General features: G+C 65.1%; 1 protein-coding gene across 2 annotated transcripts in view; it reads left to right on the forward strand.

Annotated features, from left to right (window-relative positions):
• Nucleotides 1-19,018, forward strand: part of SRCIN1 (SRC kinase signaling inhibitor 1) — a 30,604-nt gene extending 11,586 nt beyond the window's left edge. For both annotated transcript variants that reach the window (XM_082779275.1, XM_082779276.1), the window contains 17 exons: nt 4,693-4,885; nt 5,001-5,199; nt 5,735-5,828; nt 6,260-7,089; nt 7,454-7,546; nt 7,658-7,701; nt 8,029-8,207; nt 8,359-8,534; nt 8,784-8,914; nt 9,849-9,996; nt 10,896-11,208; nt 11,525-11,774; nt 12,064-12,218; nt 12,298-12,450; nt 12,798-12,926; nt 14,116-15,378; nt 17,580-19,018. In XM_082779275.1, coding sequence (XP_082635401.1) covers nt 4,783-4,885; nt 5,001-5,199; nt 5,735-5,828; nt 6,260-7,089; nt 7,454-7,546; nt 7,658-7,701; nt 8,029-8,207; nt 8,359-8,534; nt 8,784-8,914; nt 9,849-9,996; nt 10,896-11,208; nt 11,525-11,774; nt 12,064-12,218; nt 12,298-12,450; nt 12,798-12,926; nt 14,116-15,378; nt 17,580-17,732 — 4,413 coding nt within the window. In that variant the 5' untranslated portion in view covers nt 4,693-4,782 and the 3' untranslated portion in view covers nt 17,733-19,018. The remainder of the gene's footprint in view (nt 1-4,692; nt 4,886-5,000; nt 5,200-5,734; nt 5,829-6,259; nt 7,090-7,453; nt 7,547-7,657; nt 7,702-8,028; nt 8,208-8,358; nt 8,535-8,783; nt 8,915-9,848; nt 9,997-10,895; nt 11,209-11,524; nt 11,775-12,063; nt 12,219-12,297; nt 12,451-12,797; nt 12,927-14,115; nt 15,379-17,579) is intronic.
• Nucleotides 19,019-19,502: the final 484 nt, after the last annotated feature.

Here is a 19,502-nt window from a genome sequence, read left to right on the forward strand (position 1 = left end):
GCACGGCGAGGGCTGAGCCTGTCCAGCTGCGGGTACAGGTCTGTACTGGGGCCTGTGGTGGTTCTGGGGAGGGAGAGGGTTCGGGATGGAGCTGGGGCTGAGCTGGGTGGAGCAGAGCCCTGTGCCCCGGGTGCATCTCCAAGGGGTGCGGAAGGACCCCCCTTTTGCTGCTTGGGCTCGGTGCTGCAAATGCTCTGCTTCCCGTGGGCTAAACACGGCATTTTCTGAGTGCTGCTGTGAGTCTGATGTGCAGAGGGACAGCAGAAACGGGCTGTAAATGGCTGCTTTTTCTAACGGCGAGGACAAACCGCCCGTGGAGCCCTCCTTGGGCAGGGGCGAGGTGCTGTCCCCGCTGGGACAGACCCTTTGCTCCCTTGTGGGGGTCTCTCTGTGGGGTCAGGCTCGCTGCCTGGCGCTAGCAAGTGGGTGGAAGAATTGAGGAGGGAGATCAGCTCGGGTGGCTTTGAGGCTTGCAGTGCCCTGCTCCACCCCGAGGCAGGATCTGTCCCAGCACACTGCTGCTCCTGTCTGCTTTCCAAAAGTCCTGGTTGAGGTCAGTCCCCCTCTCCCTGCCTCCATCAAGACCAAAGCCTGCCCCTAACCATCGGGGTGGCTGCAGCACCCATCACACAGCACCCATCACACAGCACCCATGGGAGAGCCTCAGACCTCAGCTCCCTGGAAGCTGGCAGGGAGGGAGCGGGGCAGAAGGGGGGGGGATGGAGACAAGGGGCGGGAGGAGGAGGAGAGGAACATCCTTATCTAGCCAGGCAGATATAATGAAGCTGCTTCAGCACTGACAGGAAAGGGATTGTTGGAAGTTTTAGGAGCTAAAAGAATTGCTTAATTGTGTCTTTTTTTAGCTCTGGGGAGATAAAAGACAAAGGCCCCCAAGTCCCCCCCTTTCCCCATCCCACCTCTTTTACATAAGGCTCCCGGGGCAGCACAGAGCCGGGCTGGGGGGCAGTGCTGCCTTCCCGGGGGTCTGGGGAGCCAAACGCTCTGCGAGGGGCTTTTGGTGGGCAAATCACCCAAGCAGCACCCCTGGCACTGTCCCAGGCTGGAGATGCTTTGCTGATGCCTCTGCACCAGGGAGATTTCCTCTGCTCTAGCTTCCAGGAGGTTCCCGGGGGCTGTGAAGTGCCCCGGGGCAGGTGAGCAGGTTTCATTTTGGGGCAGGCTGCAGTCCCCCTGCCCCTGCTGCCTGTCCCTGCAGCCATCGCATCTCTGCCCCCCCCCCCCAAAGTGAGCCCCTTGCTGGGCTTCCCTCCCTCGGTGCGGGGCTGCAGCAGCTGCCTGCTGGCCTTGGGCAGCTTTGTTTGGCTTCTGGGCACTTTTACTCCTCGGCTTCCCCTCCGTGCTCTGCCCATGAACCCGCTGCTGCTTCCCACGCTCAGGGCTGTGCCGTGCTCCCACCAGGGCACAGCGCAGGGCCCCCGGTGCTGTGTTACCCCGGTGCTGTGTTACCCCGGTGCTGTGATGCTCATTCAGCAAGAAATGGGTCATCTCCCAGCGTGGCATCACCGCGGCGAGGGGGATGCTCTCCCCCCTCCACCCGGCCGCTCGCTGCCGCCGTGGATCTCAGATGCCGCGGGGAGAACCTCGGTGCCTGGGGGCACGTGGGGGACATCGGCTCTTTGGAAGCTGCAGGGTGCTGAGCTCTGCACCGGGGCTCTGAGCTCGGGCAGTGGAGCATAACGGAGCGGGAGGGGGCCGAGCGCCTTTGCTCCCAGGCTGGGGGTCCTGAGGCTGCCTCTGTGCAGAGCGTGGCTGCACCCAGGATTTATCCTGCACCCCCAGCTGCCACCAGCATCAATCCTTTCCCAGCCTGGTTGCTCAGCCGTGGGGCCGCGCTGTGCAGCAGGCAGGGAGATAAGGCCCGGGGATGAAGGATGCTCAGAGGGAGGAGGATGTTCCTCTCCTCGGCTGCCGCAGCCGCTGATATCTCGCTCCTCAGCTGCAGGGCGTGACACGCGCTGGGCCAGACGGAGGAAGAGATTTCCCTTCTGGAGTCGTGTGAGGGCTGGTGTTTGGTTTTTGTCGTGCATGGGAATGAGAGCTCAGATCCAGCACCTGAGCACGGGCCCTGGCAGATGCTGGTGGAGCCCGAGCTGTGTGTGCAGGGAGGAGGCAATGACACAGCCTCCACCCTGGCATCGGGGTAGTGCCCAGCACAAAGTTCCCCCTGGCAGCTCCGAGGGGCTCTCAGTACCCTCCTGGCAGTGGAGCTGCTGCCACAGACAGGTCCCAGGCACTGCCCAGCCCAGGGCTTTATCTGGCACCCAGCAAGGCAGGATTGGGCCCCCCCAGCATCTCCAGGAAAGCAGGGGCAGGGATCTGGGTGCCCGTTTACCATCAGGATGTGTGGGGGCCGAGCTGTCTGTGTATTACCTGATAGCGGGATAAGTCGTTAGCGAGGCAGAGCAATAAAAAACAATTCCCTCGGAGTTGTCTCATTAACAGTCCACGGGAGGCCAAGGACGGAGCTGCCGGCTCCTGCCTGGGGCTCTGCCGGCTGCTGCAGGGCTCTGCGGGTGCCCCGACCCCGTAGGTGCCCCCCGCCAGCCCTTGTGGCTGGAAAGGCCACCGGCAAGAAAGGGCAGAGACCCCCCCGCAGCACTGGGGGCTGCTCAGCCCCTCTTACACCTTGGGGAGCGATGCAGGCACCGATCCTGCCCCTGCTGGGGCTGCGCTGCCCGGGCGCGTCCCTTCGGCTGCTGCTTCCCCAGGGCTCAGCGCTGCTGCTGGTCCCTCTGCATGCCAGGCTGAGCATCAGCCTAACGAGCAGAGCGGTCCCTTCCGGGCCAAAAATCCATTAATTTTCATCTTGCTGGGATTTTTTCCTCCTTCTTCTCTTTTTTTTCTTTTTTCTTTTTTTTTTTTTGAGGATGCCATAATTAGCTCCATCCGACCGGCTTAATTACTCGAGGCCGGCTGAAGCCCCGGGGTGGAGGCAGAGGGCAGGCAGGGTCCGGGCTCATTGGGGCCAGGAGCAGGGGCAGTGCAGGGGCAGCTGTCCCCAGCCCACCCCATCCCACCCCAGCCCGTGGCCCCGCTGCGTGCCGTGCGTTCGGGTGCTGAGCTGGGATGCGCACACCGCAACCCATAGCAACAGCGATGCGACGTGGCGACGGCCATCCCAGCCGTGCTTCGGGGAGGGAGAGACAGAGACCCCCCCCCGGGTGAAATCCATTTTTTAACGATTCTTTTCTCCAGACCGAACACGTACCGGGGGCAGGGCGCTGGCCGGGGGTGGGATCCCACCTGGGATCCCCCCCGATGGAAGAATTTCAGCATCTGCGCTGCCTGCGAGCCCCGCGCTGAGACAACAACAGCAAAACTAAGCAGTCAATTTTCCAGCAATTAGCTGCAGCGAGAACATTTCACGTCCTGGAAAACCCCACCCCACAGGATTAATTAAATCCTCCAATTAATGTCTGATTTAAATGACGGTGATGGCTGTTATCATTTCATATTGATTTTTCTTTTTGGTCTTAAAATAGAGCTGTTGTCCCTTCCACGCCGCCTTTTCCACACCCCGGGAGCTGTTTGTTCTCTCTGTTTGATTTGCCCACGTTCAACGTGTGTCTGGAAAATCAGGGCCTGCAGCCCGGGCGCTGACAGGCAGCGTGTGCTCCGCCGTGTGGGTGGGCACCTGCGGGACCCGGACCTGCTCACACAGTGTCTGTCTGTCCGTCCGTCCGTCTGTCTGCCTGTCCGACCCCTGGCTCAGCTGTGGACGGGGTGGATGCAGCCCCTGGGCACGGCTGTGCCCTGGCACCGCTGCTCAGTGAGTTTGTCCTGCGCAAAGTCTCCTTCTGCCTGCTGTGGGGGCCACCCCATAAATTGCCCCCCACTTCACCCCAAGCCTGGAAGGGGCAGGAGCAGCTCCAGCCGTGGCCGCTGCCATTCCGGGAGGGTCACTGGGTGCCCCTGGGTGCCACTGGGTGTCACTGGGTGCCACTGGGTGTCACTGGGTGCTACTGGGTGTCAGCGTGCTGACCTCCACCTGGCAGGCACCGTCCTGTCCACATGCACAGAGCCCCCATACAGGACATAAGGACATTTGTGCAGAAAGCCCATGTCTGTAGCCTGAATTTCATGCAGGGATATATGCTTGGCCATGTGAAATTGGACTCCTGGCATATTAAATTTTCACTGCTGTAAACCCAAACCCATTACTTTCCCCCAGCTCAGGCAGCCATAAACCTTGCCGCTGCTTTGCTTCCAGAATAAGCCAGGCATTTATGTTTCCCGGGAGCTGGTTCATTGGCGTAATGGATGTGTAACCTCCTGTAATTGCTAAGGTTATTCCAGTGCTCGCATGCAAGCCCTGGCTCCGCTGCCAGCCAGCGATCGCTGCTTTTATTTCGAGTGGGTTGCTGCTGGAGGAACTCGAAGGCGCCTGGGATGGTGCTGGGAGGCTTCGGGACGCGGAGTGCTGCGAGCCTCAAGTGGGAAACATGGGCAGGGGGCTGCAGGCACCGAGGGGCACACCTGGGTGTCCAACCTGGGGCAGTGGGTGGACGGGGTGCTGAGCCCGGTGCTGTGCCCGTGGGTCCAACTGGGAGGGGGCTGAGCACCCCCAGATATGGCTCAGCCTCACCGGCATCCTGCATGAGGCTCCTGGGGAGCGGAGGGGCACGGGGCAGGGCACCCCGCTCCCCTCACCTCCCCGCTGTCCCCTTGCAGACCAGGAGCTCCCGGCACTCTCAGGGCTCCCAGCCTGGCCTGGCCGACCAAGCCAAGCTCTCCTTCGCCTCGGCCGAATCGCTGGAAACCATGTCGGAAGCGGAGCTGCCCCTGGGCTTCAACAGGATGAATCGGTTCCGGCAGAGCCTGCCCCTGTCCCGCTCCACCAGCCAGACCAAGCTGCGCTCGCCAGGTACCGGCACTGCGGGGGTCGGGGACGAGCTGCCCTGGGGCTGGGGGAGGCACCTGGGGCACAAATCCTGCCCGTGGCACGTCACCAGCGTGGCATTGGGGTGCTCTGCTTCCAGGGGTCCTGTTCCTGCAGTTTGGGGACGAGACGAGGCGCGTCCACATCACCCACGAGATCAGCAGCATGGACACCCTGCACGCCCTCATCGTCCACATGTTCCCCCAGAAGCTCACCATGGGGATGCTGAAGTCCCCCAACACTGCCATCCTCATCAAGGACGAGTCGCGCAACGTCTTCTACGAGCTGGAGGATGTCCGGTGAGGGGCGGACACACACAGGGGGAGCTCAGGAACCCGGGCAGGGAGCAGCAGCCCCCCAGCCTTCCTCCTTGCACAAACCCTCCTCGCTCGCTCCTGGCACGGGGTGCTGAGCACATCAGTTTGCATTTTTCATCCCTCTCAGAGGCAAGCTGATGTCGGCAGCCTCGCTTGCCTGCAGTCGTAGTCCGGTGTGTCCCTTTCCAGCAGGGATGGAAAGGCTCTTGCAACGGGGAAGGATTTCCTTGAAAATGGGGGAGGAAACAAAGGGCTGGTGGGGGGTGAACGCCTTCAAAAGGGACCGCGGCAGGCAACGCTTGCTCATCCCTACTGAGCTAAACCAGCCCCTGGTGCTGCAGACCTTGACCTGGCTTCTCTCAGGGGATCCCTGACATTGATTTCTGCTTCTTTGAGGGCATTAAAACGGAGCCATTAGTAGTCTGCGAGCAGCAGGGGGGGCGTGGGTGCAGTGCCGGGGCCGGGAGGCTGCCGGTGCTCGCAGGGCGCCGGCTCACGGCTCTGCCTCTGCTTGCAGTGATATCCAGGACAGGAGCATCATTAAAATCTACCGGAAAGAGCCGCTCTATGCCTCCTTCCCAGCCTCCCACATCACCAACGGCGACCTGAGGGTAAGGGGCTGGGTGCCCGGGGCAGGGCTGAGCCCCGGGGTGCGGGGCTGGGCTCTGGAAGAAGGAAAGTGATGGAGATGGAGGGCCGGGTAATTGCTTTGTGTTTGTGGAAGGAGTAATGACTGCCATTCCTCTTCCCCGGTCCCGGCATTGTTAAGTGTTGCCTTAAAAGAATGGATGTTTGGGGCCTGACAGGGGGGTGATAAACATGATAATTCGGGGATTCATCAGAATAAATCATCCTGCTCCCGGGGATGGGAAGGAGGGAGCTGCTGTTTGCCAAGGCCAGGTGAAGACGTGCGAGCTGCAGCTCCCGGTCCTTGGAGGGGGGACACCAGGGCAGGAACTGGGATGGGGCAGGGGCTGGGACAGGGAAGGGCCCCAAAAGGGCACAGGGACGCCGTGCTGACGACCCCTGCCCCTTTCCGCAGCGGGAGATGGTCTACACCTCCCGGGAGTCATCTCCCACCCGCCGGCTGAACAACATGTCCCCGGCCTCCCACCTGGCCTCCGGCTCCCCTCCGCCCGTGCTGCAGTCCTCGTCCCCGTCCCGTTCCCGCATGTCCTACAGCGGGGGCCGCCCGCCCTCCTACGCCGGCAGCCCCGTCCACCACGGCGAGCGCCTCTCCAACCTGCCGCCCGCGCCGGGCGTCTCGCCCAGCCCCAGCGCCATCCTGGAGCGCCGCGACGTGAAGCCGGACGAGGACCTGGCCGGGAAGAACATGGTGCTGGTGAAGAACGAGGGGCTGTACGCCGATCCTTACGGCATGGTGCACGAGGGCCGGCTCAGCATCACCTCCACCCAGTCCCTGGCCGGCATGGGGGACCCTTTCGGCTACTCGGGGGGGCTCTACAAGCGGGGCTCCGTTCGCTCCCTCAGCACCTACTCGGCGGCCGCCTTGCAGACGGAGCTGGAGGACGGGCTCTACAAGCCCAACGCGCAGATCTACAGCGACACGTACGGCCCCGGCCTGGGCTTCCGAATGCCCCCCTCCTCCCCGCAGAAGATGTCCGACGGCCGCCTGGTGGACGTGCAGCCGGGGCAGAGCCCCCACAGCCCCTACTCGGGGCCGCCCAGCCGCTCCTCGCCCGTCCGCCAGTCCTTCCGCAAGGACTCCTGCTCCTCCGTCTTCATGGAGAGCCCCGTCAGCAAACCCCGCAACCCCAGTGCCTCGGGGCCCCCCGAGCTCTTCCCCGGCCCCGGCGACCGCCCGCTCTCGGGGTTCAGCTCCCCGGTGCCAGCCAAGGATACAGAGACGAGGTGAGGAAGGGCACGGGGGGAGCATCCCCGTGGAAAGGGGGCTCCGCTTGCAGGTCACCAGGATGCAGGCGGGGAGCTGAGGCGGAGCAGGGCCAAGTTTGTCCCAGTCCATCCCAGTAGAAGCACTGGGGTGCGCGATGAGCACCGAGCTGTGCAGGGCTGGGGGAGCCACCTGGGGGCAGCGGGAGGGAGCAAAGGGGTTGGGTACGGCAGGTGACAGCTGCACTGTGCCCCCTGTGCCCCCCCCCGGGACCTGCACAGACCCCAGCAGCGGGTGGGTGAGCACGGGTGAGGCCAGGACAAGCCGTGCCATCGGGGGGTCCGCGGTGCCGTGCCCCCTCCTCACCCCCTGCATCCCTCCCAGGGAGCGGATGGAGGCGATGGAGAAGCAGATCGCCAGCCTCACCGGGCTGGTGCAGAGCGCGCTGCTCCGCGGCTCCGAGGCAGAGACCCCCAGGTAAGGGGCAGGGGGGGCAGGCATGGACCCAGGGGGGCCTCCTCCTGGCAAAGTGCTGGAGAGGGCGGAGGTGCCTGATCCGCGCTCACCCCCTCCTCTCTTTCGTTGCAGTGAGAAGACAGAAGCCACCAACGGTGGGACCCCCCCGTCAGCGTGTAAGTGGCAGGGGGGAGCTGCAGAGCCACCCCCCACAGTGCCCCCCATGTCCTGGGGCTGCCGTGGGTCCCTGGCCCCAGGAGCTGTGCCGCTGCAGCCCCATCCCATGCCAGAACCCGGGGAGGGGGGGTCCCATCCTGCCAGGGGGCAGCTCCGATCTGGGCTCACCTTGGTGCCAGCGTGGGGACAGAGCTGATGGCAGCTTTGGAGGCCAGGCAGGGGCAGTGCTGGACTGGAACAGAGTGGGGAAGGAGAGGGTTTCCCAGTAAAACCCCGCTGGGACCGGGTGGTGCCTTCCCTCAGCAGCTGCTGCTTGCCCCCTGCAGCCACCAGCCGCAGCGGCATGGGGACCCCGGTGCCCGCGCCCCCGCCACCCTCTGCCACCAGCACGCCAGCGGGGCAGCCCACGGCCATCACCCGCCTGCACATGCAGCTGCACCTCCACGACCTGCAGCAGAACGCCAGCGACCTCCGCAACCAGCTGCAGCAGCTCAAGAAGCTGCAGGTGGGTACATGGAGGGGGCCCCCCCACCCTGCCCAGCTCTGGCCGGGAGGCTCCAGCCCAGGAGCGCAAAAATCTCCCCTTTCCTGGCCACCTTCTTGCGGGGCAGCTTGCCCAGGCAGCAGCCTGACCCCCTCCCTCGCCCCCCAACCAGCTGCAGAACCAGGAGACGGTGAAGACGATGCTGCGGAGGACGGAGACGGAGATCAGCGTGCGGGTGACCGACACCATGCGCAAGCACGAGGACCCCCTGCAGCGCCAGCGCAGCCTGGTGGAAGAGGAGCGGCTCCGGTACCTCAACGAGGAGGAGCTCATCACCCAGCAGCTGAAGTGAGCACGCGGGGGGGTGTCCTGGTGCCCTGATCCCACCCCACACACACCCCGGGCTGCATCCTCTGCTGGTGTAAAACAGAGGCACCGCGTGGTGCCAGCCCCATCCCTGACCGTGTGCCCAGCGTGGGAGGGAGGACACGGCTCCCCCTGTCCTGTGGGGACCTGCCCATGGCCACCAGCTCCTTCCTGGGGTCTCCAGCATCCCGGCACAGCAGTGACACCCCGGACCCTGCTTTGTGCTCGCAGTGACCTGGAGAAGTCGGTGGAGAAGATCCAGAAGGACCTGGCCCACAACCACCGGCTCATCCCCGTGCAGGAGCTGGAGGAGAAGGCCGTGGTGCTCAAGCAGCTGGGGGAGACGCTGACAGACCTCAAGGGTGAGGAAGGGGCCGGGTGCTGGGGAGGGGAAGGATGCTGTCAGCCCCCATTGGTGCTGCTGTGTGGCTCCAGGTCTGGCTAAATGCATCTTTGGAGTCTGTTCTGCTCTACGTGGCATGCCCATGCCCCAGGACAGCCTTCCCCCAGTGTCCGTGCAGGGCAGCATCGTGTGTCCTGCAGGCTGCCTGGGTGCAAGAGCTGTGCCCCGTGCTCCTGCTCTGTGCTGCTCCCAGGGACGCGTCCCTGGTGCTCTGCCGGTGCCAAAGTCATCCCGAGTCCCTCTGCCAGCTCCCACATGCTTCACCCTGCTGCCCCAGGGGACGTTGCTCTCGCCCCCCTGCACGCACTGCAGCGATTTTGCTGCTCCTGCAGTCTCCTGTCCCCGGCTGTCCCCACCCTGCCGTCCCCCAGCAGACGCCCTGCGCCTCGATCCGAAGTGGCAGCGCTCCTGCATGCCACGGCGCGGGCAGACGGAGCGGGGACTTGGCAGAAGTCGCTGAGGCTGCGAGAGGCAGGGACGTGGTGGGGACACGGCGGGGACGTGGGGAGGGCCTGGGGGCACGGGGCAGAGCTGGGAGCAGCTCCCCTGTCCTGCAGGGAAATCGGCTGATGCTGAGCAGCCAGGACAAGTGTGCGGAGCAGGGGTGGGCAGCCAGGAATGACCTGCTCTGTGTCCCCTGCCACCAAGCCTGCAGGGTCCCGGTGACCAAGCCCTGGCTCCAGGGCAGGATTCGTGCCCAGGGCTGCAGACTGCAGCTCCCAGAGGTTGGGACCGGTGCCTGTGAGAGACAGGGAGGGATAAGGGGCATGGGGAGGTGGAGAGACAACAGCCTGGGCTCCCCGGGACCCATCCATCCGGACACGGTGGCTGCGGTGGTCTCGATGGGTGTGGGGCCCCCTGCAGTGCCCCCTGACCCCCCTCTCCCCCCACAGCCCAGTTCCCCAGCCTGCAGAGCAAGATGCGGGTGGTGCTGCGGGTGGAGGTGGAAGCCGTCAAGTTCCTCAAGGAGGAGCCCAACCGCCTGGACGGGCTGCTCAAGCGCTGCAAGACGGTGACGGACACCCTCGCCCAGATCCGCCGGTGAGCGCTGCGCCCTCCTGCCGAGCCCCCAGCCCAGCCCCTGCCCCGCAGCCCCTGCTCCACGTCCTCCTTGCAGCCCCACGGTCCTTCCCCTGCAGGCAGGAGGGGGTTGTATGCACCTCGGAGGACACAGCAGGGCCCTTCGGATGCTCCTGTGTCCCCCACCTGTGTGCCAGTGTCCTCTCTACGTTAGGGGTCAGAATTCCCAGAGACATTGAAAAAAGGTTTATTTTTTCTGCTAAGGAATTAAAAGACACCCTCGGTCCTTCTCAGGGCATGCGTGGGAACCCCTCTTTCAAAACCAATCTTTCCCTGCCACCCTGAAAAAAAACTGGTCATACATCTGCATGCAATGGGAACGCTTGATGTGGTCAGAAATCTCTTTCCCGAGGAACAGAAAACTCTTCTGATGGAGAAAATCCTCCCCCCGATCCAGTGGCGGAGGCAGGCTGCGCCCACCTGCCTGCTCTGATTACAGAACCTTTCACGAGAGCTTACAACTTGGCCAGGCTCGAGGAGTGCTCCGCCAGCGGGGCTCGCCTCAGGCTCATTTCTAGCCTGGTTTTCTATGGAAATGAGCTCGTCTGATCACACGGCGCACGAATCTGCCCGCCTGTCATTCCCCTTTCCTAATAACTTCTGAATCCAGAGGGCAATTTCAGCCAGACCTGACAGAGGGGCAGAACTTGGAGGGATCCAATTTCTTCCAAGCTTCATGCCAAGGGACAGGCAGGTGGAGGAGCTGCTGATGCGCCCTGCCGAGGGAGGCTGGGGCTCGTCTCCAGCTCTTCCCAGCTCTCGGGGGTCTCAGCCGTGGAACACAAACACCAAGCGAGGGTCTTGGCGGAGCCGCTTGCAGGGGCTGCAGTGACCCAGCGCCTTCCCTCTGTCCCCTGCAGGCAAGTGGACGAGGGCGTGTGGACCCCCCCCAACACCCTCAGCCAGTCCCCCAAGAAGATGGCCCCCGAGACGGACTTCAGCAAAGGGCTGGAGCTGGAGATGCCCACCAGCCCCCCGGTGAGCCTCCACCACCTGACGGCTGCCACCGAGACCCTGGGCATGCCCAGCTTCGGGCACAGCCCCCCCCAGACCCAGACCCACCCCTCCAAGAGCAATAACCCTTCCCGAGCTCCGGAGATGGTGCCTGCCAAGACCCAGACGGGCCCGGAGACTCCCAGCAAGAAGAGCGCAGACAAAGCCGTGTCCGTGGAGGTAAGGACATGGGGCAGGTTCCTCCTGAGCTGTCTGAACAAAACCCACAGCCGGGGGGCTCCTCTGAAGGGTCGAACCCTGACGGAGCTCCCCCATGGCTAAAACTGGGAACGGGAGCCGAGCACATCCTTCTCGATGGCTCTGTAGCTGAGGGGGCATCCCAAAGGTGGGGAGCTCCAGCAGCTGGGCAGTCCCTGATATCGGGGAGCCCCAGCGTGCCACGGAGCCGTGGGAGACCCCAGGTGATGGGGAGGTGGTGGGGCAGGGTGGGCGATGGGGAGCTGCCGGGCTGCAGGGGCTGTGCCGGCTGTCGCAGGCTGCCGAGCGGGACTGGGAGGAGAAGCGGGCGGCGCTGACCCAGTACAGCGCCAAGGACATCAACCGCCTGCTGGAGGAGACGCAGGCAGAGCTCATGAAGGCCATCCCCGACCTGGACTTCGCTGCCAAGCACAAGCAGGCCACGGGCAGCAGCAGCGCCGCGTCCACGCCCGAGCACAAGCCCTCCAAGCCGCAGCACACACAGAAGTCCGCGGGCAAAGCTGACCCCAACGGCCGCAGGGGCTCAGGTACGGCACGGGGAGCTGGGGTCACCCAAAGGGTCCTGGGCTGGGGTACATGCGGGATCCCGGGGCAGGCATTGGGGCAGGGCTTGGTGTTGGCTCTGCTTTCGGCACCGAGCTCTCTGTCCCTGCGTGCGCTGGCCGTGCCCTCGTGCTGTCCCCATTGTGCCCCCCCGGGCTGGGCAGCACTGCCTTAAGGGAACTTCTTGACCAGGAGGGCATGGGGGGAGCCTTGGGTGCTGTGCTGGAGGGGAAGGGGAAGGTCTCATGCCCTCACGGCATGGTTTGTGCCCAGACGAGCTGACGGTGCCGCGGTACCGGACCGAGAAACCCTCCAAATCGCCGCCGCCACCCCCTCCCCGCCGGAGCTTCCCCTCGTCCCACGGGCTGACCACGACCCGCAGCGGCGAAGTCATCGTCACCAGCAAGAAGGAGCCCGGATTTATGAAGGTGGGGAGCGGGGGACATGGGGAGGGTGCTGGGTCACCCCTCGGCTGCCCCAGCCCCTCACCGCCCCGCGCCCCCGCAGAAGGCTGAGTCGGAGGAGCTGGAGACCCAGAAGCCGCAGGTGAAGCTGAGACGGACGGTGTCGGAGGTGGTCAGACCCGCGTCCACCCCGCCCATCATCGCCTCTGCCATCAAGGACGACGACGACGAGGACCGCATCATTGCGGAGCTGGAGGTGAGCGTGGCGGGGAGGGGGCTGGGTGGCGATGCCCCCGGGCGTCCGCAGGAGCAGCTCCAGGAGCGACCCCCGAGCAGCAGCGCAGCAGTGGCTGTCCCCGTCCTCACCCCGTCCCCAGCAGGAGCGCGGTGCCACAGGGACAGGCAGCCTGGAGCAATCGCATCCTGCCCGGGGGGCGCAAGCGTTGTGAGATGTGGGGGGGCTCCGTGGCCGGGGCACGTCACCAGCGGGGAGCAGCCGATGCCTCCCTCACTGCCAGCAGTGCTGAGCCCCCGTCCCGGCGGGGCTCTGTGCCTGTCAGCCCCAAGCCTCCCTCCTCCAACCCTTCGTGTTTGACTCCCCAGGTGTTTCAGAGAAGCTCTGCCTCCCCTTTCATTCCCAAGCTCCGTTACGATCCGCTCGCGGCTGCCGCCTCCCCTGGGCACGCAGCCATGTGGCCCAATGGAGCCTCCGTTGCAGCCGAAGGATGGAAGGTAACGGCTCGCCCCGAGCTCCCATCCCTCCTGCCGACATCTCCTCCTGGCCGGCTGCACTCTAACCACCGCCTCTCCCTCCTCTTCTTAACCTCACCGCTCCTTCCCTCTCTGACTTAACCAACTGACGGCTTCTCTTCACCCCCTCGCTCACTGCCACTGCGCGTACGGCACTGACACGGCACCGGGGCGAGCACTAACCCCTCTGCGGCACAGCACGGGGCTGTTGGATCCCGCAGCCACGTGGACGGGGGAGAGGCAGGGCCCCCCAGCACCCCACAATGCAGGGCACGAGGAGGGCTCCCCGCTCTCGTGCCACGCTGGGTGCCCGGGTGGCCCGGCACCGTGTGGGGAGGGTGGCACCGAAGCGGGGCTGTGGACGGTGGTGCATGGAGACGTGGAGAGCCCCCTCCGTGCGCACGATGCAGGCAGAAGGTGAAGGCTGGGGCTGAGGCTGGAGGCTGCCGGGAGCCCCTTGGGTTTGGCCCCAGCTCCCCCCCCATTTTCTGGGCTGCTGAGCAGAGCAGGAAGGGCTGGAGCCAGCTGTGCACCAAGCCCTGTGAGGCTGCAGCCACTGCCTGGGGTAGGATTGGGGTGTGGAGCAGGGCCCCCCCTTTGCTGCAGCTGCTGAGGAGCAGCTCTTCTGCCAGAGCACTGCTCCAGCTGCCTCCCTGCAGGGCTGTGGTCCCCCAGGCACCGCTCGGCTCGTTGCGTCCCCCTTGGGACAGTGATGGAGAGGTGCAGGGAGATTGGACGGGGTTTTCCATGTCTAGGCTCTGCGCTTGCACATGTCGTGCCAGTTTACACCAGTACAAGAGAAATTTGAGCTGGACCATGGCAGGCGGGTTCTCAAACACCTTTGGGAGGTGCAGCAGCACCGAGTCTGTCTTGCTGAAGATTTTAGCCCCTTGTTGCCGACATCCCCCTGAAGGTTGCCTTATACACAGCATAAACGTGGTCACTCCGTGCCTGGGGACACCCATGGGAGGCCACAGCTGCCCAGACCCAGCCAGGCAGGCAGGGAGCCGAGTGTGTTCCTTCCTATCCGAGCACCTTCCTGCAGCGATGCCTGGAGGGACCAGCACGAGGGGACCCAAAACTGTGCTCCCCGAGCAGCTGCCCGCTCCCTCCACCAGCAGGCAGCCCGTGCCGCTCCCCGGCTCCTAATCTGTCTGAATTCTCTACCTAGGAGCCGGTGGCCCCGGCCCCCCCGGGGAGCAGGGCGTTCTCCCTCCCGCAGATTGTGCTCACCGAGTGCGAGTCCGCGCCGCCGTCCCCCGAAACCGACCCCGAGGTGCCGGTGGCAACGGGCTGCTCTGAGCACGGGGACCCAGCTGGCAGCGGAGGAGCCGGAGGGGAGCTGGCACCTGAGGCAGGGGGGAGATGCCAAGCGTCTGCTGGCACCCCCAGAAAGTCTCCATCCACGCCCGGGGGGCTTCCAGCCTCAGCCCCGCAGCCCCGGAGTGCCCCATCCCGAGGCCGTGAGCGCGCACCGGGAGAGACTGGCGGGTTCCCTCCAGCAGACAGCAAGGTCCCGTCTCCCCCAGAGCGAGGAGCGAGCCAGCCCACGGGGGCAGAAGGAGAGGACACTGCTCCAAGCCCTGCCGGGAGGCAGGAAGGCAGCAGCCAGCCTGCACCGCGAGGTCCTGTGGCTGAGCAGCCTCCTCACCGCCGAGGGCAGGCTGCGGATCGGGGGGCCGAAGACACAGCGCTTGTCCCAGGGGCGGGCAGCCAAGGGCCCGGCGCCGTCCCCAGTGATGCAGAGCCCCGAGGAGGAGGCAGGCAGAGCACACGGGAGGCATCCGTCCCTCCTGGACGCTCCGACGGGGTTTGCAAGCGGAGGGACCACCGCGACGGCTCGCCAGTGCCAAAAGCCGGGCGTCCCCTGGGCTGTGACCACATCCAGGGGGGAGAATGGTGCCAGGCTGGGCACCCCCGGGGACAGGTCGCTGCTTCCCCAGGGCCTCAGCGGTGTGCAGCATCACCGGGACAGGACAGCGTGGGGCTGGCTGCCGGGGCAGGAGGAGGCGAGGAGGATGCAGGTGGGAAGGCAGCGGAGGGGCTCTGCTGCCCCGCTCCTGGGGGACGGAGCGAAGGGGACGTGCCCCCCCTGCACAGCATGTCGCCGCGCAGCAAGGAGATCTACAAAGGCACCTACCAGAGACTGGATAGCCTCGAGGAAACCATCCGTGAGCTGGAAATGACCATCAGCGAGATCAGCAGCCACCCTGCGGCCGGATTTATATTCCCTAAAGGACTGCTCAGACAAGCAGCGCCCGACGGCAGCGAGGAGATGAAGGCGCGTGCGGGGCACCTCGAGCACAGCGGCTGTGACGGTGGGACTGCCCTGGACCTCAGCCAGCCCAAAGGGGATGCTCCTGAGAGTTCGCCTCCGAGCCAGGCCAAGCCACCTCTGCTGCCCAAGCCACAGCTCCCCCTCAGCAGCCCTCAGGTTTATTTTCTGTTCTCCCTCTTGGTGTGCTCTGCCCTCGGATTCACTCTGACGTCTTCTCTTCCTCCACCTCTACCTGCTCCCTCTCTGTGACTCTACCTCCACAAAACTCCTCTTGGAGCGAGGCTGCAGACAGCAGAGGCTGACGTGTGAAGGCAGCGGGTGCCGGCGGCACTGCCACCACCCTGCCCTGGCTCTGCACGGGTGTTGGGACTGCTCCAGGTGCACCCAGCTTTGGTCTGCACCGGTCACCTCGGTGGGAGCTGGCCGTGCGGCGGGGGGGCCGCTGTAGCTCAGAGCCCCGCAGCGACGTCGGCTCAGCAGAGCGTTAGGAGAAGCAGTTGGCAAAGGAGCCCTCCCCTGGGGCCCTTCCAGGGCCAGCCTTGGCACAGCACTGCAGCTCTCCAGGCACACGCCAACAAGCTCCAGGCTCCCTCCCAGCTGGGCCAAGTCACCCTCTGGACGCTCGGGATGCTGGTGCTGCTGGTGCTGGGTTAGGGGGCAGGGACCCCCTGCCCGGGCTGGGGCTGGGGCTGGAGCTGCCACCTCGGCCCCTGTGAGCCGGGAGTGGAGACTTTGGCTCCTGCAGCTCCCAGCAGCTGCTGCAGGGCAGGGAGGCAGGGCAGCGATGGGGCAGGCACCCCATGCACCCCATGCACCCTGTGCTGTGCTCACCGCGTGCCCGAGGCCAGCGCTGGCCCCGGCAGCGAGCGGCCACGGGGCCGGCAGGGGCTGGGGGAGCTGCGCGGCATCGCGGCGCTCCTCGCCTTTCCATTTCGCATAAGCACTTTTCTGAGGAACTGCATTTTAAGTGTCACTGCGAAGCAGCAGATGTTGCTCCTAATTAAATCACAGCGCCGGCTCCCTGAAGCCGTCCAAATTGGTTTCTGCTGGAATCTGTGGCAGCCACTGGGCTCGCTGAATAGCTGGGAAAAGAGGGGGAAAAGTGCCCTCAGCTACTCACAAGTCAGCCTGCTCCTTTATTAACAATCAGCGCTCGTGAATGAATCTCCTTTTTCATTTGCAGCAATTATCTCGGCCCCGGTTCCCACTTACCCGGCGGTCCCTTTACAGGGCTCCGGCTGGGTGAATGGGCCTTCCAAGTGGGTGTAGCTGCAATTTTCCCCTATTGTCAGACCCTGCTGCACCCCCTGAGCCGTGCAGAGGAGCAGCAGAGCTACGAGGTGGATTTATGGCTGTGGCTGGCACGCGTGCAGGCACTCGCAAAGCAAAGCTCAGATCAGGGCTTGCCAGGAGCAGCAGCACGGCCGGAGCTGGCTCAGCCGGGGCTGAGGTCTCAGGGCACAGCCCGGGGCTGCTGCAGCTTGGATGCGAGCGCTGAGCTCCAGCGCCTGCCCGTACCCATACAAACTGTGACACAGATGGGAACCGGATTCCCATGAGGTGTGGGAGTCCCCACGTCCCGGCTGAAGGAGCACAGGGGGTCCCACGGCGAGGCAGGGAGGACAGGGACTGATTTCCAGTGCAGGCAGCGATCCCACTGACCCGGCCCTGGAGATGACCTGTGGGCTCTGTCCTGGCAGCGGCGCAGCCTGGGCATCCCATGCACGTTTTTGGGGCAGCACAGAGGGGCTGCTTTTGCCTCCAGGGGCAGCTGATCCAGGCTGGCACGAGGCAGGCAGGGCAGCAGTGGTGTGGGGTTTTGGGGTGCCCACACAGGCACCACTCTGGGTACCTGCTGTGGGGATCTGCTCGCACTTAGGGACGTGCCAACACGTAACGCTTCTCTTGCTGCTGCTCTCGCAAGTCTCTGTACCTCAGCCTGTGCGGATAGTTAATAAAAACCTCCATTCCCACTGCCGCCGTTTCCACCTGGAATCTGCTTCTACCTGACATCGCCTCCTGTCCCGTCTCTGGGCTCTGCACCCCAGCTGGGTGCTGTCCTCCTGCCCTCCGCCTCCCGGTGTCTGCCCCTAACCCCCCGTTTGCGTTGCAGCTCTCGGTAAGTCCTGCCTGCTCCCCGGGCTCACCACGGCACACGGAGCCCACGTCCCTGTCCTCGGCTGTGCTCAGCGCCACGGCAGGGCTGTCCCCTGCGGGATGGCACAGTGGGACCGTGGGGATGGGGCCGTGGGGTCCCGTGTGCTCCGTGCCAGCGGTGCCTGGCTGCAGGCTGTGCTCGTGTGGCTTTTCACCTGCTGGTTTTAATCCTCGCCTCCCGAAATTCTCTGTCCTGACAGAGCGGGGGCGTTTCCATCCCGGCCATGAAGATGGTGAACCCGGCGTCCCGGCTGAAGCAGAGCCAGCAGGGCAGCCCCGACAAAAGCAAGCACATAAAGCAGCGGATGGAGTACATGCGGATCCAGGGACAGCAGCAGGTAGCCTATCTCTAGAGCAGGCTCCCCGGCGGCAGGGTGGCCACGAGCCCTGCTTGCCCCTGGCCGTGTTACGGGTGGTGGGCAGGGAGCAGGGACGACCACGCCAGCCGAGGTGGCTCGCACGGCTCCGGACCCTCTCGGTGGCCGCTCTCCCCCGTGGCTGAGCCTGGCAGGATGCGGGGTGCTGGCCCCCGCCACCAGGGTGCAGGCAGGGGGCTCTCAGCTCCCCCCTAGCCAGGCAAGGGGCAGCCAGAGGGGGCTGCTGGGGAGGGGGCCGCAGCTCTGTGCGGAGCTGAGGGGGACAAGCTGTCCTCAGGGGTGGTGAGGATGAAGCAGGAGGCGACATCTGTGTCAGCCCTGGGTGCTGCTGCCGCCCTGACGGATGGGGTGAGCCCGGCTCAGGGATCCTGGGGGATCCTGAGACCTCCCTGCAGAGAATTTGGCCACGGTGAGGAGGGGGAGCTGGCCAGGACCCCTTCTCATGAGACAGACGGAGTCTGGAGAGCCGCAGCGGCACGGCACCACGCTGCGCCTTCAGCCCGCCCCGCAGCCAGGAGGGGACCCCAAGGGTGGGGGAACCGGGGCACCCGCAGCGTGGAGACGGGGTTGGGGGGGCCACAGCAGCTGGAAGAGGAGAGCTGTGGGATGGGACTGTGCCTCCCCTCCGGCCCAGCACTGACCCTGTCCCTGACCCTGACCCCATCCCTGTCCCCGGGGCTCCTCCACGCATCCGGATTCCACTTGCTCCTGTGTTTTTTGGGGGGGCCGGTGCTTGCGGTGCCTGTCCCGCTCCCTCGGGCACGAGGCCAGGTGCCCCCAGCCCGGGCCGTGTCCCCCCCCCCCCAGCCCCATCCCGCTCCTCTCTCCCCTCCTGCCACTCTCCTCACACCGGCCCCGCCGTGGGGGCACCACGAGTGGCTTCACCCTGTCCTGTCCTCCTCCCCCACCCGCTCTGTGTTTCAGTCCCCTTCCCCGGGCCTGTCGTTAACAAACCACCCAATAAACCCGATTTTGCTCATTCTGTTGGATCCATACGCCCTGCCAGGCAGACGTGAGGGGGGTTCCCGGCTACCTCGAGCCGTAGCTGGGGCGAGTGGCGGCGGGGATTTCGTGCAATTTGCGCAAAGGTCTGATGAGCAAAACGGGCGCCTCTGGTGCACGAGGGCTCAGCCCAGCCCCAGCCCCTCCGGCACGCCGGGTCGGAGCCACGCACTGGTGCTGTTTGTCACGACTGCCACAGGGTCCCGGGGTGGTGGTGGCATGTCCCCAGGCTGTCCTCGCCCAGCAGCATCCCCTTGGCGAGCGTTTCAGCCCCTCACGGGTGCCTGCAGACTCAGGGGGCTTGTGGCCGGGCTCCCCCTGGCACCGTCCCAGGCGCAGGGCTCCGTGTGGCTCCATGCGCCCGCAGCCCCCGAGCAGCCGGGCAGGCAGCTCCTGGCCCCTCCAGGGGGGGTGTCTACAGGTCCCCCGTGGCCTTGGAAGCCTCGGCGGTGCCACCAAGTCCCCTGCCCAGATGCCACGTGCTAGCACAGTCCCAGCTGTCCCAGTGTCACCGTGTTCCTTGTCACTTCACTCCCCTGAGTCCCCACCTCGGGCCACTCTGCAGCAGCAGCAGCATGGCCCTGGACCCTGTCCCCCCTGACCGGGGGGGTTCTTTGGCACCCTTGTCCTTGCTGTCCTTAGTGCAGGGCTTGGCCATGCCCCAGCCCAGCAGCCCAGGAGACATCACCCCTTTTCCGGAGGCTTTTTTCCGGAGGTGCATTCCGCCCCGGCTCCGTGCGCAGC

This window comes from Aythya marila (assembly GCF_965140915.1).
Source record: "Aythya marila genome assembly, chromosome: 25".
Taxonomy (NCBI): Eukaryota; Metazoa; Chordata; class Aves; order Anseriformes; family Anatidae; genus Aythya; species Aythya marila.